The following is a 23,892-nucleotide window of genomic DNA, read 5'->3' as shown; positions in this document are numbered from 1 at the left end:
TGCACACCCCCTCCTGGGGATCAAGCCAGTGACCAGGGCATGTGCCCTGATTGGGAAACAAACAGATGACCTCTTGGTCCATGGGATGACGCTCAATCCATTGGGCAACACTGGCTGGGCTTATTTAGAGCTTTAAGTTTTCAGTAGGGTTTTGTAATTTTCTGCATATAGATCCTGTATAAATTTTGTTAGATCTATACCTAATTATTTAACTATATTTGGTCCTATTGTAAATAGTGTTGTTTGTATTTCGCTATCAATGGTTCATTTCTTGGTTTACAGGAAAACAATAGACTTTTATATATAAACCTTGTATCCTCCAAGTACACTGTACTTATTAGTTCCAGAAATTGTTTTAGGTTTACTGTTTGGGATTTTCAATATAGACATACATGTAATCTATGAACAAAGACAGTTTTACATTTTCCTTTCCAATATGTGTGCTTTTTATTTCCTTTTCTTATTTTATTTCACTAGCTAGCATTTACAGTACAATATTTTAAAAAGTGGGAAGAGGAGGTATCTATCTATTCCATGTTTCTGATCAAAGGGGAACACATCCAGTTTCTCATCATTAAGTATGATGTTAGCTGTAGGGTTTGTAGATATTCTTTTCCAAGTTGAGGATGTTCCTCTCTATTCTTAGTTTGCTGAGAGATTTTTTCATTAATGGGTGTTGAATTTTGTCAAGTACTTTTTCTACAGCAATTGAAATAATGACATAATTATTTTTCTTTTGTCTGTTGATGTGGTATATTATATTAACTGAGTTTCAAACTGTTGAACCTGCCTTGGATACCTGGAATAAATCCCACTTGTTCATAATATAGAATTCTTTTAATATTTTGTTGGATTTCATTTCCTAATATTTTGATTTTTAAATAAAAGTATCTCAATCGCCGAAACCGGTTTGGCTCAGTGGATAGAGCGTCGGCCTGCGGACTGAAAGGTCCCAGGTTCGATTCCGGTCAAGGGCATGTACCTGGGTTGTGGGCACATCCCCAGTAGGAGATGTGCAGGAGGCAGCTGATCGATGTTTCTCTCTCATCGATGTTTCTAACTCTCTATCTCTCTCCCTTCCTCACTGTAAAAAATCAATAAAATATATTTAAAAAAAAAAAGTATCTCAATCAACTATTCTGACTTTCCTAATATTTATGATTTTACATCTATGCTCATGAGAGAGACTGGTCTGTAATTATTATTTTTTTTAAATTGTAATATCTTCATCTGGTTTTGGTATTAAGCTAATGCCGGCCCTCATAAAACAAGTCAGAAAATGTTCCCTTTGCTTCTATTTTCTGGGAAAGATTGTAGAGAATGAGTATCATTTTATATGATTCCATTTTTACCCCTCTAGTAGCATATTAATTAGACTTCTATTTACAATTCTTAGTGGTTGCCCTAGAGTTTGCAATATACATTTATAACTAATCTAAGTCCACTCTCAATTAACACTAACCAGTTCACAGGTAGTGCAGATATCTTATAATAGTATACTAAATACTAATTTTTCCCTCCTATACCTTATAACATTCCTGCCATTCATTTCACTTATCTATATGCTATAATTACCTAACACAATGCTATTATTATTTTGAACAGTTATCTTTTAGATCACTTAAAATAAAAAATAAAAAATTTTACCTTCAGATATTCCATTTTTATGCTTTTCCTTTCTTTATAGGGATCTGATTTTCTAACCTATATTATTTTCCTTCTCTCTGAAGAACTTAATTTTTTTTTTCTTGCAAGGCAGGTTTACTGGCAACAAATTCCCTATTTTTGTTTGTCTGATAAAATCTTTATTTTTCCTTCACTTTTGAAGGATATTTTTTCTAGATACAGAACTCTAGGTAGGTGGGGTTCCCCCCACCCAATACTTTAAATATTAAATATTTGACACCACTGTCTTCTTGTTTGCATGGTTTCTGATGAGAAATCCAATGCGATTGTTATCTTTGTTTCTCTATAGACAAAGTGGTTTTCTTCTGGCTGTTTTCAAGATTTTCTCTGTCTTCTGTATTTGCACATGATATGCTTAGCTGTTTTTTTGTTTTGGTAGTTATCCTGCTTGGTGTTCTCTGCTCAAATCCTGTATCAGTGGTCTGGTAATTTTGAAAAATTCTCAGCCATCATTACTTCAAAAATTTCTTCTGTTCCTTTTTCTCTTATCCTTCTGGTATTCCAATAATGTGTATGTTACACCTTTTAAAATTGTCCCATCGTTCTTGGACATTAGTTCCATTTTTTAAGTCTTTTTTTCTTTGCATTTTAGTCTGGGTTGTTTGTACTGACATGTCTTCAAGCTTACTGATTCTTTCCTTGGCCATACCAAGTATACTAATGAGCCTATCAAAGTGTTATTCCTATTATAGTGCTTTTTATTTCTACCATCTCCTTTTAATTATTTCTTTGAGTTTCTATTTCTGTTTACTTGACCTGTTTTTGCATATTGTGTACTATTTCTAATAGATTCTTTAGCATTTAATTATGTTACATTCTATATACGTAATCATTCCAAAACTTGAGCCATATCTGACTTTGGTTCTGATGCTTGTTTTGTCTCTTGAAACTGTTTTTTCTTTTACCATGCCTTACAATTTCTTCTATGTTGAAAGTCAAACTTGATGTACAACATAATAGGATCTGAGGTAAACAGGCTGTTAGCGTGATTTTTTTTTTGTTAATCTTGCCAGGCGTTGGGCTGTGTTTAATGTTTACTCTAGCTGTAGGTGTCACAGGTTTCAATTTCTTGTAATGTCCTTGTTTTTGTTTCCCATGTTTTCTCTGGGTTTCCCTGAAAACTTTTTATAGTCTGAGCCTTGCAGGTTTTTCAGCTGTACCATAGTTATTATCCTAAAGCCCTGTTGATGTGGTGGTAAGGTGTAGGGTAAGGGAAACATTCTGAAATTCTATAATTAAGCCTCAGTCTTTCAGTGTGCCTGGGTCCCTAGACTGTAATTTTCAGAAGTGTTTCACAGTTTTCTTTTTTTCTCTCTCTCAGATGGGACAGGAAGACCAGAGGGGCCTAAAGTAAGATGATTTCCCTTCTCCCATAGTGGAGAAGGCTTTAGTAAAATTGTTTCACATGTTGGATAGTCCTTTGTTCTGTAGAAGCTCTGGGTGTATTTCAAAATGATTACTTTTCTGCTCCCCATGCCAGGAACAGATTTTTTCTTGGCTCTTCAACTTGAGAACCTAGTGGGGTTCCTGGAGGTATTTATTGACTAATTTCAGAGGCACCATGGCTACCATATATGGTGCTTTTATGAATACTATCTGATTTATTACTAGCCAGGAACAGACTTTTTTCTTGGCTCTTCAAATTGAGAAACTGTTATGTTCAAACACTAATCTACACTCTGACTTAAGCAATTTGTCAAAGTTACCACTTAAGTATTCCTACCAGTTTATGGCTCCTGTGGCTTTCCGCTCCTAATAAGTAGATCTGGGCTGTGGTTCTCTTTAATTGCCTGTATCTCCAAATTTCAGGGTTGCAGCTTGCCCTGTGAATTCAATGCTCTGATGGGCCCAAGAAAAAGTCATTGATTTTTCGTTTGTTCCACTGTTTTTCTTGTAAGTCAGGAATGACAACTTCCAAACACTTTGTATGTTAAAACTGAAACAAGAAGTCTGAAACTGGCTTTTTTCATTCACATTATGTTTGTGAACTGCATTCACATTGATACCTGTAGTTATATTTTATTCATTTTCTCTACTGTACAGTATGCTATTTTATGACTATACCATGCTTTATCCATTCTCCTGCTGATGAAAATGTATGCTGTCTACAGATAATGTTATAACGAGCATCCTTATAACATCTCCTAATGTGTATATGTAAGAATTCTTCTAGGACAGACACCTAGGAGTGGGACTGCTGATTTATACTGTATGAGCATCTCCCATTTTACTAGATACTGCCCCAATGTTCTTGAAAGTGGTTGTACTCATTTATATTCAGCCAGAAGCATATTAAGCGTTTTTAGTGCTCCATATGTTCACCAGCACTGTCCTGTCTTTATGCCAACATCCTGAGTGTTAAATGTTATCTCATTATAGTTTCATTTTGCATTTCTTTGATTACTAATGAGACTTTGTAAGTTAATTGGCCATTCCTCTTCTCTCCTCTGTGAATTTCCTATTCATATCTTCTGACCATTTTTATTGGGTTGTCTATATTTTTTCTTATTGATCTATAGGGAGGGATTTCCTTAAAGTGACTCCAAAAATGAAACCATCAAGTAAAATACCGATGATATGATTACATTAAAATGAAAGACTTCTTCTTAACATAAGACATCAGAAGCAATGTTAAAATGATAAGCCACTCACTGAAATAATATATTTTCTAAACAACAAAAAAAAATAGTTTGTATTCAGAATTTTAAAATAATCTCTATAAATAATATGAAAAACTAAACAACCAAATAATGGATAAAAAGGAACAGGCAACTCACAGAATGTTCCTGAAAGGCTAACAAATGCATGAATACATACATAATTTCACTGGAAATCACGAACATGCAAATTAAAACAATGAGATACCTTTCAAATACTATATTAGACTGGCAAAAATAAAGTCTAATACTACAAAGTCTTGGCAAGAATGTGGAAGAGATCTCTGAAATCCTGCTCACGGAGTTGAAGATATACATATCCTATATAGCACAGTAATTCTACTCCTAGATATATAATCTATGATACTGATTCTTAAAATGTCTCTCAGCAGCAATAGCATCTCGTGGGAACTTGTTGGACATGCAAATTCTCAGATCCTACTTCAGATCTACTGAATAAAAAATTCTGGGGACAGAGCCCAGCAATCTTCATTTTAACAAGCCTGCCAGGTGATTTTGGTACACACTAACATTTGATAATCACTGCAACAAAGCAATATTTTTTCCAATGTTTTGGACTAAGATCTATAGGAAGACATGCATTCTTGTTCCACACATGTCTATCCCCCCCTTCTCTCATGTGTGTGTACATACATACGTAAAACAAAACCTTCAATAAACAGTAACTACTCTTACTCTATAATATTGATATTTTCTATTCTATTCTGTTTCATTTCCTTAAAAAATTGCCGATTGTGACCTATTAATTGTACAATAATGTTTGTTGCAGAATTGAAAAGAAAATATCTTCAGGAAAATGGACAAATGAATTATTCTATATTTCTACAATGGAATACATAGTTCCATATAGCATTAGAAATAAATTTCAAAACATTATGTATATTGAGTTTAAAAAGCAAGTTATAGAAGGGTATGTAGAGCATGATTTTTATCTATAGTTTAGAAATATGTAAAATTCTATGTTGTTTATGAATATATAGCTATGTAGTAAGAATATAAAAAGATTATTTACAAGTTTACTTAGATATTTGCCAATTTCTCAAGACTTAGAGGGCCTGTGCTTTCACTTTGCTCTTAACTACCAGCATCTAAGTCATATGTTCCAAAGACTAGTTCCAAAGGCACCATGGCTATCAGATATGGAGGTCCTATGAATACTACCTGATTTATTACTAGCCTACAAAATTGGAGGTTACTTTCCCTTCAATTCAGGTCTTTTAGTAGGTTTGGAATAGAGTCTTTTCAAGATTTCTTTAAAATTTTATGGGTACTTTAGGACCTTAGAAATGTACAAGGAACATCACAAGAAATATGCTACTTATATAGTATGCAGAGAAAAAATAGTGAAGGACAAGGAAAAACACGATCACTATACCTATGTCATAATTCTCTAGTATAATTAAAGTGAATTTAAAAGTATTACTTTAGGTAGAGGTAAATTAAAATGAAAACAACCCATGTTTTTGTCTTGGTTTAGCCTATACCTTGTTTGGCTCCCCTGGATTATATGAAGAAAACATAGGAATTTTTCGGATCTCTTCCTCTGACAAACGATTTCTCTGGATCTCATCTTCTGGGACAAATTCTATTGGCTGCGTCAGCTTCTTAGGCCCAGTCCAACACTGCTCAGGTGAATTATCAATAACTTTTGCCACATGAAGACTGGGACCTTTACCCTGTGCTGCCTGTTCTCCCTTGTCCTGGAGTAATGGCGGGTTCTCAGCTGTGTCACTATCTCCCACTGATGTAGCTGAGACCAGTGAGTGGGAAGCAAAGGGTTCACCTCTCATAAGTTGGAACTCTTCAAGACGTTTTTTCATTATCATCTCTTGGTAAAAATTTTCCAGGTTGTTCATAGGATCACCTTTGTTCTTCTTTTGGGGTTCATCTGGATTAAGACAAAGAGATAGGGAAGTTCTACAAAGCCTATCAATACAACCTTTGACAAATTAATTAAAATTAAATCTTCGATCTCAGATTTAGAAACTCTGCTGGGGCAGGTGTTTACAACCTGCAATAAATGACAATAGTATATAGCTATTTTATTACAGTGCATCTCAAGCAAGGCTGAAACTATGGTGAAGCAAGTGAGGCCCCTGGGGTACAAAACTTAAGGAGGTGCTCACTCTCAGGGTCATGCAAGTACACACACTTAACTGATAAGAACATTTACAAATGTAACCAGTATGGCATTATCACACTTCACAAAATTAATAATTCCTTAATATAATCTAATACCAAGTTCATATTGAAATGGTCCTGATTATCACAAAGATATATTTTTACACTTGATTGTTTAAACCAGCCTTTGGCTGTTACATCTCTTAAGTCTCTTTCATTTTAAAATAGTACCCCTTCCTTCCCACCCCTCCAACCCATTTTTTACCCCATCCCATTGATTTATTAGAAGAACCATATTTGTTCACAGAACAAATGAATTTGATTGTTTTTCATGGTATCGTTTAATTTGTTCCTTAATCCCCTCCATTTCTTACAAACTGGCAGCTAAATATAGAGCTACTCTACCTAATACAGTATCCACTGGCCACACAAACCTAGTCAAATTAATCTTTTAAATGTCAGTTCCTCAGTTAAACTAGTCACATTTCGAATGCTCAACAGCCACCTGTGGCTAGTGGATACTATATTGGGCAAAAAAAGATAGAGACCATTTACATTATTATACAAGTTACATTGGGCAGTGCTGATCTAGAGGTTTGATTAGATTCAGGTTTCATATTTTTAGGCAAGAATCCTCCACAGATGGTTGTATATTTCCTATTACATCAAAAGGCACATAATGTTTGGTGGTCCCATTTTTAGTGATGCTAAAATTGATCAGTGTGTTCAGGTGGTATTAGTCGGATCTCTCCATTATGAAATTTTCTCGTTCATCTTTCACCTAATGGGCATTACATCCAGTGATGACTGCTGTCTAGATCTATTAATTTATTAAGAGTTGTGAAATGGAGCCCCCCCCAATTCCACTATTTTTTTGTGTTTATTATTTAGAATTCTATAATAAACTTACCATCGTCAACTAGTTTCCCTATATACAGTTTATACAGGAAAGGCAGGATAAATGCATTATTTTCCCCATTATTTACCACTATGAGAGTAATGAGTTGGTACCTTACAAATGTCCAGTGGTGACCAATGATTATTTTTAGTATAATTGTGAGATCGTGTATTTTTATTACATTTGATGTGTTTCAATTAAATATAGTCATTATTCTTTTTAGTGGTCAAATTATCCCACTTAGGACCAGTAGGAGTCCTTTCAAATTGACTACTATAGTGCTTTTCAGTTTTCTGGCACAGCAAGATGTCCCAAGCTCATATTGCACATTTCCTGACTCAAACCTAAACTATTTTTCCAAGGACCCCTGGCTCCTTTTAATGGGGAATAGTATTTAAAAAGTATAATGTGTTGCTAGGTGTGTTCATTGCTGTTAAGTTGTTATTGCTTCTAGACATTTTCAGTGGACAAAACCAGTAAATTTTTTTAAAGAGAAAAAGAAATTATACTGGTATTTCCACTTCCAATGTAAGATTATAAGGTTTTTGCTCAAACTTCTTGATTTTAGACTTGTATATCTCTTTTCACATATGCTTAAAATATTTTTTTTTAACATTAACAACATTATTTGCTTTTTCTTATAATATATTTATAGAATTTTTAAATGTCAATAACAATACTAATATGAATATCAACAATGAAACTACTAAATAGAGATTTACATCTTTTTGCAGTTACCTTTATAATATATCCCATTAGGAATGTACAAATATTGTTTTAAAGTCATTTTAAGTAATTGTTTCCTCTGTATTTTTATGCTACCAACTTTTTTTATGGTTAGATTCATTTGCTTCAGGTTGTTCATGAATTTTAGGGATGGATGTTTCCCTTTTTGATTTTTAAATTATGCAAAAACATTTAAATAGGTCTAGAGTAAAAACTGTGTTATACAGTACCTTCACGGAAGTTTCACTTCCATCTCTGTCCCCTTCATCCCATTCCTTTCCTTCCCCATAAATAATAATTTTATTAGGTTTTGGCTTTATGGTTCCATTGATTCTTTTTTGAAAATATAAGCAAGAAGCATATACACACATATATGTATATGTGTGTGTGCATATATGTATATATAGTATCCCAAAATGTATATACACATTTTGAATAATTATAAAGGCAGTGTTTATTAAAATACATTTCATTTTCAAAACTGAGCTATCGGTTGTTAAAGTATGTATATATTTTTTTGGGACACACACTATATATAATTCACTAGTTATACCCCTTTCCTACATAAACAGTAACTTACTATACACTATTGACAACTTACATTTATAAAATTTCTAAAATTGATTTGAGAGAGAGAGAGAGAGACTTGGATTGGTTGCCTCCTGCATGTGCCCTGACGGGATCAAACCCCCAACCTGGGTATGTACTCTGACCGGAAATTGAACCCATTTTTGGTGTACAGGACAGCACTCCAACAAGTTGAGCCACACCGGCCAGTGCACAACTTACTTCTTTGCACTTAATAATATATACTTTAGGTAACTCCATATTAATATGTAAAGCTCTTTCCCTTTCTTCTGATAGCTGTATAATACTCCACTGTGTGGATGTACCATAGTTTATTCAACTATTCCCTACTGATGCACACTGGTATTATATCTTAGTCTTATTTGCTGTTATGAATAATGCCATGAAAAACAACCTTGTGCATATAGAATTTTGTATTTTTCCAGTACACTGTTGAAGTAGATTAAAAGAGGTGGCTTTGCTGAGACAAAAGATCAAATGTGTATGTAAGTTTTCTCTATATTGCTAAATTCCACATTGTAGAAGTTGTGCTATTCTGCATTTACACCAGCAAGGTATAAGAACAGTATGGAAGACTTCTTAAGTTCCCCAAAGCACTAATCATTAAAGAAAAATATTGACAAATTTAACTACATAAAAATAAATTAATCAACCATAACAGAATTCAGGGAAATGCTAATTAAGAAGAAAATACTAAAAGAAAACTGCCATATTGGCAAAAAATTAAAAAGAATGTCAATATCACATATCAGTGAGATTGTAAAGCAAACGAAACCCTCAGACATTGCTGGTAGGAATGTGCAACCATATTGCAAACCACTATGACATTATTTACTAATGTGCAATATATGCTCATAACATGACCCATTAATTCTACTCCTACATATTTACACTAGAAAAATTTGGGTATATGGTACCAGGGTACAACAATAACAATGGTTAGATCACTGGTATATATATAATGGCCTGAAACTAGCAAAAAATACGTGTCGATTTAAGAAGAATCAACTATTAAATTGTAGTAAGATTATATAATGAAATACTACATTCCAATGAAAGTGAACATGAAGGGGGTGAAAATGGGAGATATCTGTAATACTATCAACAATAAAAAAAATATATTTTAAAAAAGTGAACAAATTTTAGCTACATATGATTAAGTAGATGAAATACCCTAATGTATACACTCAAAAATATATGTATTTATTCAGTGACTATTATGATCCAGGAATTATTCTAGCTTTTTGAGATACATCCATAAATAAAACAAAGATTTCTGCCTTCAGAGAGTTAAGTAAATTATATTAGAAGGCTATGGGGGGAGGTTATGAGGGGTTTGAAAAAGAAAAAAATACAGCAGTATAAGGGATGATAGAAAATGCTAAGAGATGGTGGTATTGGTGGTTGCAATTTTAATATTGGACTGGGTTGGTCTCATTGAGAGGGTAACATTTAAGAGGAGACAATGAAAGTGAGGGAAGCTACATGCTGATATTAAAGTGAGGGTCCCAAGTATGTCTCAAAAATGTTAAAAAGTCTGAAATCATACAATGTGTTTTTCTAACCACAAATGAATCACATTTAGAGATCCACTACTGGAAGAAATCTGGGAAAACACAAATATTTGAAAATTAGACTACACACCTCAAAATAACCCATAGGTCAAAGAATTCACAAAGGAATTTAAAAATATTTTGTATTAAATGAAAATGAAAACACAACATACCCAAATTTATGGATGTAGCTAAACACAGAGAGAAATCTGTAGCTTTAAACACCTATATATATATAAAAAAAATGACAAGTTCCAAACTGGCAGCAGTATAAGTGGAAGCTACACTGACTCTCCCAGGACCAAACTGGAAATACAACTAAAATACAGAATAACCACTCTGAAAAATCAACTGAAGACTAGCTGGAGAGAACCTGATAACCAAGGATGGAAAGTGGAGACCTCATAGAGACTGGTAGGAAGTGTGGAGGTGTGAAAGGGCTGGATGGGCTCCCACAGACAGCAGATGAAGATCTGGAGGGATATCTCAGTTGTGGGGGGGTTCCCACTGGGAACTCTGGGGTCTAAACCCCAAGCTGGGCTCCCCAAAACAGTGCCCACAGAACATCTGGCTGTGAAAAGCAGCAGGGTTGCTGTTTGCCAGTGAGAGAGGGCTAGAAATGCAGGAACCCTGTTAAAGGGCCAACACAGAAAATTTTGTGTGCAGCCACTCACCTTGGGTTCTGGTGAAGGAGGGCAGAGTGGACTGCAGCTGTGTGAGCAGAAGCCAGGATTGGGGACTCTGGGTTTGGAGCTCGGAGGGCAGCCACCCTGATTTCCTATGCTGAGTCATTCCCTCAGGCTGTGGAGGAAATCTTTCTCCTAAAGCAGTGATGGCGAACCTTTTGAGCTCCGTGTGTCAGCATTTTGAAAAACCCTAACTTAACTCTGGTGCCGTGTCACATAAATTTTTTGATATTTGTAACCATAGTAAAACAAAGATTTATATTTTCTGATATTTATTTTATATATTTAAATGCCATTTAACAAAGAAAAATCAACCAAAAATATGAGTTCGCGTGTCACCTCTGACACGCGTGTCATAGGTTCGCCATCACTGTCCTAAAGACCTTTGCCAGCGGGAAGGCCGGGGAGGGTTGGGGGGCAGGAGGGAGGGGGGTAAGAGATCAACCAGAGGACCTGTATGCATGCATATAAGCATAACCAATGGACATAAGACACTGGGGGATAGGGGAGGCTAGGGGACTGTCAAGGGCGGGGGGGAAAAAAAAGGACACATATGTAATACCCTTTGTAATACTTTAAGCAATAAAAAAAAAAAGATCTTTGCCAGACAGGTGGCTTTTGCCTGGGGGGATGGGATTTGCCCCACCCTGTTGGAAGACCTCTTGTCCCACCCTGTGGTCAATAACCTGATGATAATTAAGTCTGAGTGTCAATAGGACTGCAGACAGAGGCGAGTGTCTGGAAACTTGGAGTCTTTGCCTGATCTCCTTTTGGGTTAGGGGCTAGGAAAAGCAAATCTTAGTGCACATCTTGTTATTTTCCAAAGGCATCCGGCCCCAGCAGAAGGAGCCACAAGCTGTGGATTGCTGTTAGCTCCAAACAGGATATTCAGGGCCAGTCACAAACAGTGTTGTCCTGCACTAGGGATTGGGATTCCTAGCAGATTTATCTAATACACAGACACAAACCCAAACAGGTAGCCAAAATGGGGAGACAAAAAATCAAGTCCAAAATGAAAGAACAAGAGCATTCTCCAGAAGAAGAGCTAAATGAAATGGAAAAAGAAATTTATTAGACACAGAGTTCAGAATCAGGATGGCAAAGATGCTCAACAGCATGAGAAAATATATAGTAATTATGAAGAATGACATAGCACTATTAAAGAACACAGTAGGTTAGGGGAAGCCGAGGATTGGATCAGTGAATTAGAAGACAGGGTAGGAAAAATTAATCAGAAAACCAAAAAGAAAAACAAAACAAAACAGGAGGACACTTAAGGGAGCTGTGGGACAATATGAAAGTAATGATATTTGCATAATAGGTGCCAGAAGGTGAAGAAAGTGAGCAAGGGATAAAGAACATGTTTGAAGAAATAATAGCAGAAAACTTCCCTAAACTGGTAAAGGGAAAAGTCACACTAGTTCAGGAGGTACAGAGTGTCCCAGGCAAGAAAACCCAAACAGGCTCATCCAGACACATCATAATTACAATGCCAAAAATTAAAGACAAAGACAGAATCTTAAAGGCAACAAGAGAAAAGCCATGTGTTACCTACAAAGGAGCTCCACTTAGGCTATCATCAGTTTTCTCACCAGAAACTCTACAGGCCAGAAGGGAATGGCACGAAGTATCCAAGGTGATGGAAAGCAAGGATCTGAAACCAAGACTTCTATATCCAGCAAGACCATCATTCAAAATAGATGGTGAAATAAAGAGCTTCCCAGAAAAAAAAAAAAAAGGCTAAAGGAGTTTATCACCACACAACCAGCACTGCAAGAAATGCTAAAGGGACTGCTGTAATGAGAAGAAGTATATAAAGAGAAACAGGAATAGGGAATTAAAATGGCAATAAATAAGATCCTATCAATAATAAACTTGAATGTAAATAGATTAAATGCTCCAAGCAAAAGATATAGGGTAGCTAAATGGATACAAATACATGACCCAATTATATGCTGTATACAAGAGACCCACCTCAGAACAAAAGACTCACACTGGATGAGAGTGAAGGGATGGAAAAACAAAAAATCTGGGGTAGCAATACCCATATCAGACAAAACAGATTTAAAAATGAAGGCCATTACAAGAGACAATAAAGATCACTACATAAGACTAAAGGGATTGATCCAACAAAAGCAAATAACCCTGGTAAACATACATGCAAACAATATAGGAGCACCTAAATATATGAAAAAAACTTCTAGAGCGTTTTAAGGGGGAGACCTACAGCAATGCAGTAATAGTAGGGGACTTTAACACTTCACTGACTTCACTGGATAGAACTTGCAGACAAAAAACTAACAAGGAAAGAGAGACTCTAAATGACATACTGGATCAAGTGGATTTAATTGACGTTTATAGAACACTTCACCCCAAAACTGCAGAATATACATTCTTCTCAAGTACTCATGGGTCATGCTCAAAGATAGACCACATGTTAGGACACAAAACAAGTCTCCACAAGTTGAAGATTTCAATCATTATCAAGCATTTTCTCAGATCACAAAGCAATGAAATTAGAAATCAACTACAGTAAAAACACTAAAAACATTTAAACACAAGGAGACTAAATAGCATTTTATTAAACAATGAATGAGTTACTATAGTAATATTAAGGAAGAAATCAAATACTTCCTGGAAACAAATGGAAATGAACACACAATAACCCCAAATCATGGCAAAAGCATTCCTGAGAGGGAAGTTTGTAGCACTATAGGCCTACCCCAAGAAACAAGAAATAATAATAATAAACAAGTTAACCCCACAACTTAAAGAATTAGAAAGAGAGCATCAAGAAAAGCCCAGAGTAAGTAGAAGGAAAGAAATAATAAAGATTAGAGCAGAAACAAATGACATAGAGGTTAAAAAACAAAAACAAAAATACAAAAAAATCAATGAGACCAAGAGCTAGTTCTCTGAAAAGATAAACAAGATTGATGAACCAGTAGTTAGACTCGTCAAGAAACAGAGAGGGCCCAAATAAGCAAAATCAGAAACAAAATCAGTGAAGTAACAACTAACCCCACAGAAATACAAAGGAATGAAAGAAAATACTATGAATTACTATATGCCAATAAGCTGGACAATGGGGATGAAATGGACAAATTTCTAAAAAAAAACACACCACACTACAATCTTCCTAAATTGAATCAGGAAGAATCAGAAAACCTGAATAGGCCAATTACAACTGATGAAATAGAAGCAGTAATCAAAAAACTCCCAGCCCTAACTGGTTTGGCTTAGTGGATAGAGCGTCAGCCTGTGGACTGAAAGGTTTGATTTCGGTCAAGGACATGTACCTTGGTTGTGGGCACATCCCCAGTGGGAGGTGTGCAGGAGGCAGCTTATCAATGTTTCTAACTCTTTATCCCTCTCCCTTCCTCTCTGTAAAAAATCAATAAAATATTTTAAAAAAACAAAACAAAACTCCCAGCAAACAAGAGCTCTGGTCCAGACAGATTCACAGGGGCGTTTTATCAAACATTCAAAGAACAACTAAAACCTATCATTTACAAACTATTCAAAAAAACCAAGAGGGAGGAACTCCTCCAACCTCTTTTTATGAGGCCAGCATTATCCTAATTCCAAATCCAGCAAAGAAAGAGAACTGCAGGCCATTATCCATGATGAACGTAGATGCTAAAATCCTCAATAAAATATTAGCAATTCGGATCCAGCAATATATTAAAAAGATCATACACTATGAACAAGTGGGATTTATTCCAGGGATGCAAGGCTGATACAATATTCGCAAATCAATAAATGTGGTACATCATATAAACAAATTGAAAGACAAAAATTACATGATCGTATCAGTAGATGCAGAAAAAGCATTTGACAAAATCCAACACCCATTTTTGAGAGATCATATTTCAACATAATAAAGGCCATATATAACAAACCTACAGCCAAAATCATACTCAATGGGCAAAAACTAAAACTATTTCCCCTAAGAACAGGAAGAAGACAGGGATGTCTGATTTTACTACTCTTATTCAACATAGTACTGGAAGTCCTAGTCACAATGATTGGACAAGAAGAGATAAAAGGCATCCAAATTGGAAAGGAGGAAGTAACACTGTCATTATTTGCATTATGACATGATATTGTACATAGAAAACCCTAACGACTCCACCAAAAAACCACTAGATTTAATAAATGATTTTGGCAATGTAGCAGGATACCAAATTAATATCCAGAAATCAATGGAATTTTTATACACCAATAATGAATTCTCAGAAACGGAAACTAAACAAACAACCCATTTACCATTGCAACAAAAAATTGATATACATAGGAATAAACTTAACCAAGGATGTAAAAGCCTTGTACTCAGAAAACTATAGGACATTGAAAAAAGAGATAGAGGAAGATATAAACAAGTAGAAGAATATACGGTGCTCATGGTTTGGTTGAAATAACCTAATTAAAATGTCCATACTACCCAAAGCAATCTACAGATTCAATGCAATCCCCATTAAATTACCAAAGCAATATTTCACAGATCTAGAACAAATACTCCAAAAATTTATATGGAACCAAAAAGGACCCCAAATAGCTGCAGCAATCTTGAGAAAGGAGAACAAAGTTGGAGGAATCACAATACCAGATATCAAGGCATACTGCAAAGCCACTGTAATCAAAACTGTCTGGTACCCACACAAGAATAGACGTATAGATGAAAGGAACAGAACAGAGACCACAAAAATCTACCAAAGCCATTATGCTCTATTAATATTTGACAAAGGAGGCAAGAACATACAGTCCAAATATTTTGAAGAGATAGTCTCTTCAAAAGATGGTGTTGGGAAAATTGGGTAGATACATGCAAAAAAATGAAACTACACCACCAACTTACACCATACATAAGAATAAACTCTAAATAGATAAAAGACTTAAATGTAAGCCGTGAAACCATAAAAATTCTAGAAGAAACCATATGCAGCAAAATCTTGTAGCAATGTGTTGTCCGATACATATCCTTGGGCAAGTGAAGCAAAGGAGAATATAAACAAATGGGACTACATCAAAATAAAAAGCTGCTACAAAATGAAAAGGAAGCCCACTGTACAGGAGAACATATCTGGCAATGATACATCTTATTAAGGTTTAATATCCAATACATATAAGGAACTCATACAACTTAACAAAATGAAGGCAAACAATCCAATTAAAAAATGGGCAAAGGACTTAAATAGACATTTCTCCAAAGCGGACATACAGGTGGCCAAAAGACATGAAAAAATGCTGAAAGTCACTGACCATCTGAGAGATGCAAATTAAAACAACAATGAGGTATCACCTCACACCTGTCAGGGTGGGTACCATCAACAAATCAACAAATGACAAGTGCTGGGAGGATGTGAAGAATAGGGAACCTTAGTATACTGCCGGTGGGACTGCAGACTGGTGCAGCCATTACAAAAAACAGTATGGAGCTTCCTGGAAAAATTAAATATGGAACTGCTATTTGACTCAGTGTTCCCACTTCTAGGAATATATCCTAAGAAACCCGAAACACCAATCAGAAAGAATTTATGCACCCCTATGTTCATAGCAGCACAACTTATGATAGCTAAGATCTGGAAACAGCCCAAATGCCCATAAAAAAGCTGTGGTATATTTACACCATGGAATGCTATGCAGCAGTGAAAAAGAAGGATGTCTTAGCCTTTGAGCCAGTATGGAGGGACCTGCAGAGTATTATGCTAAGCAAAAAAGTCAGTGAGAGAAATATAAGTAGTATATGATCTCACTCATATGTGTAATCTAATGAACAAAATAAATTGAGGAACAACAGAGACCCAGAGACATAGAAGCATAGAACAGACTGTGGAATCTCAGAGGAAAGGAGGAGGTGGGTGGGTGGGAAGAAATTAACCAAAAAACTTGCATGCGTATACTAGTATGCATAACCCATGAATACCGACAATAGGGTGGTGATGATCTGGGGTGGGGGATGGGGGTGGACTTGAAGGGGTTAATGGGAGAAAAATGGGGACATATGTAATACTTTCAACAATAAAGATTTAATTTTAAAAAATTGATAATAATGGCTTCAAACCTATAATAGGAGCTTGCAACTTAGAAAAGTAGAAAAAGCAAACACAATACAAGCAAAAGGAAGAAAATAATAAAGATGAGGGAATAGACTAGCACCCTAGAAAACAGAAAAATAGAGAAAAACTAATGAAACCAAAAGCTAGTTCTTTGAAAAGGTTATCAAAATGGCAAATCCTTAGCTAAACCAACCAAGAAAATAAGACAGAAGACAAAAATGACCAAAACAAGGAACTAACGAGGAAACATCATTACTGAATGTATAGACATGGGAAAAAATTTTAAGATAATATTATAAATAACTTTAGGTCAACCAATTAGCTTAGATGAACAAACAAATTCGAAGAAAGATTCCAATTACCAAAGCAAACTCAAGAAGAAAGAGAATAACTGAAGAAACTTATAATAAGTAGTAAAGAGGTTGAATTAGTAATCAACAAATTGCCTGCAAAGAAGAGTCCAGGTCCAAGTATCTTTATTCATGAGTTCTACCAAATATTTAAAGAAATAATATCAATCCTACACAAACACTCAGAGAACAGAGGAGGAGAGAATATTTTCCAACTTTTCTATGAGGTCAGTATTAGACAGAAGCCCAAGCTAAATAAAGACATCAGAAGCAAAGGAAACCACAAATCAATATTCATCATGAACATAGACACAGAATCTTTAATAAAATATTTGCAAGCCTAATCCATCAACATATAAAAATTATATACATACTTGTGGCCCAGTGCATGAATTCGTGCACATTGAAAGGGAATTAATTAGAAGAAATATTTTAATATCACTATTTGCCAAGTCCTGGGTGTGGGTATCCGGCTCCCTCCTCCCTCCTGTCAGAGTCTGTGACAGCACCTGCGGGACGCAGCGTCAAAGCTGGTGCCGCACAGGGCTGCGGGACTCACCTGGAGTCCTGGAGTCCCGCAGTCCACGGGGCCGGCACCTCAGGGGACACGGGGCTGGTGAGGGGGATGAGAGTGGTGGCCTGGCTCTAAGAAAACCGCCCTGGGCCTCCCTGGGTTACCTCTGGGTTCCCCCGTGTGGAGCTGGGGGCGGCGGCAGCGGTGGAAGAAGCTGCCATGGCTGACTCTTCGCCTATCACGGCAGCGGGACTGCGGCAAAGAGCAGAACATGCCTTAGTGGAAATGTCTCTTATATGAGCGGGGTGAGGGCTGTTTCAGAACGTGGCTGCCTGGCTACCAGGGTTCCATGTTCTGTTGGGCTCCATTGTCAGGAAGTGAGGTCACTGCTCTTGTCAGGGAATGAAATCACTGCTCTTGTGTGGGGAGAAGCTCAGGGTAAGGGACCAGGCAGTGACCATGGAGGTGTTCTGTCATGTTCATACCCCAGGTCAAGGCTGGGAGGTAGACGTGGAGTGTGGGCAGCTCCCTCTAACCCAACACTGGAGCTGACTCTCATTTCCCCGGGGTGGAGGTGGAGTGGGCGTGGTTCCCTTTGCCCTGATGTTTAGCGGCCTCACATTGGAGAATAGTTTGGCAGTTACTCAAAAGATTATACAGAGAGTTACCAGATGGCCCAGAAATTCCATTCACTCAAGAGAAATGATCATAGCACTATTCATTATAGTCAAAAATTGGAAACAACACAAATGTCATCAAAGTGATGAAGGGATAAAAAAAATGTGGTATATCTATACAATGGAAACTATTTAATAATAAAAAGCACTGAATTGCTGATACATGCTAAAATATGAACAAACTTCAAACACAGTATTCTACCTGAAAGAATCCAGATTCCAATGGAAGATTTCATTTATATGAAATATCTAGAAACAACAAATTTATAGAGACAGAAGGCTTGGGGTAGATGTGGGAGTGATTTACTGAAAATAGGCTCAAGGATATTTTGTAGAGTGATGGAGATGTCCTACAATTGAATTGAATTATTCAATAAAATAAATACCACCTAATTGAGCACTTACAACAGGTGAAGTTCATCATATGTAAATTATATGCCTCAATAAAGCTGTTTACAAATTAAGAAAAAACTATTTAGTCTCACAAAATGTTAGAAGTAACAGAAAATAGAAAATACAGTAAAAGATATTAAGAAATAATTAAATAAATAAAAATATATACTGTACTCACATCTAAAGATGAAGATTCACATTGCAAATATGTCATTGATTTAGGTACTTGATGGAATCTCTATCTCTATATCTATCTATCTATCTATCTATCTATCTATCTATCTGAGACATCTATCTATCTATCTATTGAGACAGAAATTTGAGAAGCTGATTCTAAAATTTTCATGAAAAACAAAATGTCCAAAATAGACAAAACACCCTTGAAGAACAAGGTAGAAGAAATTGTTCTTCTGCTGTACCAGATAGCAAAACATTTGAGAAAGTAAACTGTATGATATTGATTTTGCAATAGCCAAAAAAGACCAAAGGAACAAAAGAGAGAACCAAGGAAAACATCCATGCATATATGAACATCTAAGATAGAGCTGGCAATATAATAACAGTGCAGGGAAAACAATTTCAATATATGGTGTTGGAATAGAGCCGTGGTCGGCAAACTGCGGCTCGCGAGCCACATGCGGCTCTTTGGCCCCTTGAGTGTGGCTCTTCCTAAGCCTTAGGAGTACCCTAATTAAGTTAATAACAATGTACCTACCTATATAGTTTAAGTTTAAAAAATTGGCTCTCAAAAGAAATTTCAATTGTTGTACTGTTGATATTTGGCTCTGTTGACTAATGAGTTTGCCAACCACTGGGATAGAGGAATATTTACATGAAAAATAATTTAAAATGCCACTTCATATCATACACATAAATCAATTCCAAGTGAATTAAAGATTTAAATGTGAAGGAAAAAAACAAAGTTTTTAGAAAAAGAACAGTATCTTCCTGAGCTTATGTAGGGAAGGACTTATTAATCAAAGTACAAAAAGCACTAAGTAGAAAGAAAAATTAATTTTATTACATAAAAATAAAGAAATTTTATTCATCAAAAGACACCATAAAGGCAGTGAAATGATTAGCCACACAAAAGAAAGACATTTTCAACACATATAACCAACAAAGAGAAAATATCCAAAATAATAAAGAACTTGTACAAATTTATAAGAAATACATGTAATATTAGAGAAGAAATTTGAAGACAGAATATTTAGGACATAAAACCAGAATACTTTCCTAGCTTCCTCTTCTTTGTAGCTGTACTGAAGGTAAGTAGCAATCACTGAGATCTGTCATATCCAAAAGCTTTGGGGCTGAGCTACTGCTTTGATACATGCCTAAGTGACCTCTGAACCAAGATTGCATCTGGACACAGATACAAACAGATGAAAAGATATTCAGGCAGGAAACAGACATTTCCACATTTGCTAAATGGGCAAAAGGATTAAGTAGCCATTTCATAAAGGAGGCTATCCAAATTGTGACAATGTTTCCAACCTCATTAGATATCAAGAAGATGAAATTAAAACCACAATGAAACAAACATTATAGACCTGGACTCCTATAAAATATCAATGTCCTGAAAGACAATGGCTGGACAAAACTTTCACTTATGAGATTAGGTATATGACTCATGGATCCAATTAACCATGTCAGTAGAAGCCAGGAATAGAGAGAGAAAGAGCTATCCAGAAAGGATCTGTAGAAAACACTCATATCTAATGTTTTGAAATCTTGACATACACGAGAGGTTTTTAAGAATTGTATAGCAGCCCAGCTGGCGAGGCTCAGTAGTTGAACATTGACCTATGAACCAGAACCTTGGTTCTCACAGTTCAACTCTAGGTCAAGGCACATGCCCAGGTTACAGGTTTGATCCTCAGTGTGGGGCATGCAGGGCGCAGCCTATCAATGATTTATCTCTCACTCCCTCTCTCTTCCTCTCTGAAATCAATAAAAATATTTTAAAAAGGAGAATTTTATAGCACCAGAAAGAGTGCCTGCCTGGTAAGAAAGTAAAAGAGAAAGGACAAAGGGGAGAAACTAAGATGGCGGCATAGATAAACACCGGGAAACTGCTGCCTCCCGCAACAATTGAAAAATACGTCAAAAACACAAAACGGACATCATCCAGAACTACAGGAAGGATGGCTGAGTGTAAATTCTACAACTAGAAGGAAAGAAAAGCACACTGAGAGCCAGAGGAGCTGTGGAAGTAAAGTGCAGAGGTAGGGGGCTCGCGCGCACGGAAAAGGGCTGGCACCTGAGGACGCGGCTGTCTTTTTGAATCCGGAGGGAGTCACAAGCTCCCGACGGCTCTGAACTCCGGTTCTGGGAAGTCTCTGGGGACCCAGGACTCATATGGGGAGAAACTGGACTGTTTGGCAGCGGGCGAACTTGAGGGCAGCTTTCGCTCAGAGGTGCTTGCAGCCGTTACCGGGACACTGAGACTCGCGACTCCTTAGGACAGGGCTGAGGCTCCGCCATAGCTGCTTGCTCCGCCCTTTGATTCCTTGAGACCCCGCCCCACCCAGGCTGCGGCAGAGGCTTTTGCATATGAATGCCCCGGCCCTTTGTAACCTGTAATTACCTAACTGCAGCATGGCCAGACAGACCCAGAACTTCCAAGAGAAGGCCCAAGGCCCCACAGTGGCTTGCATTGCTTCACAGCTGAGCCTCATCAGGGCCAAAAAAGGAAGGGGAATCTGCAGTTCTCTTCGTAGTTCCTGCTGTGTAACCTCAGGCAGAGGCTAAATTAGCACCTCCTTAGATCCAAGAGCCACTGTACCCAGTGGTCAGAGGGGGACCATCCAGATCACAACTCCTCAGATCCATAAGGGACACACTCAAGGTGCAGTCTCAGTGAGCACCAAAGCCCCACTGAAGCAAGTCTTGCTCCAGAAGGGTGTCTCCAGCACAGAAGTTCTCCCACTGCAGACACAGCTGATTCTCACTGCCAATTGGCCTGGAGGTCAATTCCTCCCAGTGATCCTACAACAACCAAGGCATAGCTACCTCAGGTAAGTGGGGAGGCTGAGCCACTGGGCCCTACAGGACACCTAGCACACAAAGCCACTCTATCAACACAGGGAAGCAGCCAAAATGCGGAGACAAAGAAACAGGTCACAAATGGCAGAAATGGAGGAAAGCAAACGACTGGATATAGAGTTCAAGGCCACGTTTATAAGGTTTTTCAAGAATTTTATGGAAACCGCCGATAAATTTAATGAGTCCCTCAGTAAGTATAGTGAGACCCTGGAGGACATGAAAAAGGACCAACTAGAAATTAAGCATACACTGACTGAAATAAAGAATAATTTACAGAGATCCAACAGCAGACTAGAGGATCGCAAGAATCAAGTCAAAGATTTGAAATACAAGAAGCAAAAAACACCCAACCGGAAAAGAAAAAAGAAAAAAGAATCCAAAAATATGAAGATAGTGTAAGGAGCCTCTGGGACAACTTCAGGCACACCAACATCCAAATTATGGGAGTACCAGAAGAAGAGAGAGGGCAAGATATTGAAAACCTATTTGAAGAAATAATGACAGAAAACTTCCCCTACCTGGTGAAAGAAATAGACTTACAAGTCCAGGAAGCACAGAGAACCCCAAACAAAAGGAATCCAAAGAGGACCACACCAAGACACATCATAATTAAAATGCCAAGAGCAAAAGACAAAGAGAGAATCTTAAAGGCAGCAAGAGAAAGAAACACAGTTACCTACAAGGGAGTACCCATACGACTGTCAGCTGATTTCTCAACAGAAACCATGCAGGCCAGAAGAGAGTGGCAAGAAATATTCAAAGTGATGAATAGCATGAACCTGCAACCAAGATTACTTTATCCAGCAAAGCTATCATTCAGAATAGAAGGTCAGATAAAGAGCTTCACGGATAAGAAAAAGCTAAAGGAGTTCATCACCACCAAACCAGCATTATATGAAATGCTGAAAGGTATTCTTTAAGAAGAGGAAGAAGAAAAAGGAACTCTTACCATTTGCCACAGCATGGATGGAACTGGAGAGCGGATAAATACCACATGATCTCACTCATTTGTGGAATATAATGAACAACATAAACTGATGAACAAGGAATGATCCAGAGACGGAGAGGCATTGATTGGATTGTCGGGCTTTGGAGGGAGGGTATGGGAGGGTGGGGGTAAGGGGGAAAGATCAACCAAAGGACTTACATGCAGGCATATAGGCCTAACCAATGGACACCGACAACAGCGGGGGGGGGGGGGGGGGTGAGGGCATGAGCCGGGGGCGGGGGGTAGAGGGTAACGTGGGGACAAGGACACATATGTAATATCTTAATCAATAAAAAATATATTAAAAAAAAAGAGAGAGACAGGACAAAGGGAAGGAATGGTGATTTTAAGGGCAAAGCTACAGATGCAAAAACTAGATAGGATGGGAGCCTGAAAAGGTGGGGCTGTTCCAGAGGGCCCAGATAGTGAGACTACCCCTGGGGCCAGAGGACAGAATACTGAGTCCAGAGCATTTTTCTTAGACCTTGAAACCTAATGGAATTTGCCATGCTGGGATGCTAATATGCTTTAGACCAGTAACCCCTTTATTCCTTCCTTTTTTACCTTTTCAAAATGGGGATACTTATCCCATGCCAGTCTCACCACTATATTTTGGAAACAGATATCTTGTCTAGTTATACAGGTGTCTGGAAACAAATTTTAACTTAGGATGGAACATACTCAGAGCCTCACAAACACCTGATTTAGATGATTTAAATAAAGAGAGTTGGGATTTTTTGCTGGAAGCCAATTCTAGCTTGTCATAATTTCAAGAGTTTCATCAAAAGGTTGATGGAACTTGGGGACTCAACAAGGGCTGAGTCACATATGTTGTCACCTGTTGGGAATGGCTGAGGGCATTTCCCCAAACCTGAAAAGGGATGGACTGCTTGCTGCCAGACAGCTCAGGGCATCTTAATCTACATG

At 37.1% G+C, this 23,892-nt stretch overlaps 1 protein-coding gene across 4 annotated transcripts in view; it reads right to left on the bottom strand.

Moving 5' to 3' along the window:
- The window catches only part of RBM41 (RNA binding motif protein 41), a 79,622-nt gene that overhangs the window by 19,616 nt on the left and 36,114 nt on the right, over positions 1 to 23,892 (bottom strand). For 3 of the 4 annotated variants that reach the window (XR_004966973.1, XM_036305399.1, XM_036305397.1), the window contains one exon: positions 5,849 to 6,252. Coding sequence is in view for 3 of the 4 variants with exons in the window: in XM_036305399.1 (XP_036161292.1) it covers positions 5,849 to 6,252 (404 nt within the window). In the remaining variant the exon portion in view is untranslated. Of the gene's footprint in view, positions 1 to 1,087; positions 3,526 to 5,848; positions 6,253 to 23,892 lie in introns of those variants that run through there. The other variant, XM_036305398.1, reaches the window with a different exon arrangement.

The sequence above is a fragment of the Myotis myotis genome, unplaced genomic scaffold (assembly GCF_014108235.1).
Source record: "Myotis myotis isolate mMyoMyo1 unplaced genomic scaffold, mMyoMyo1.p scaffold_m19_p_4, whole genome shotgun sequence".
Taxonomy (NCBI): Eukaryota; Metazoa; Chordata; class Mammalia; order Chiroptera; family Vespertilionidae; genus Myotis; species Myotis myotis.
The sequence above is the reverse complement of the archived record's forward strand: the minus strand, read 5'-3'. Positions and strand labels throughout refer to the sequence as shown.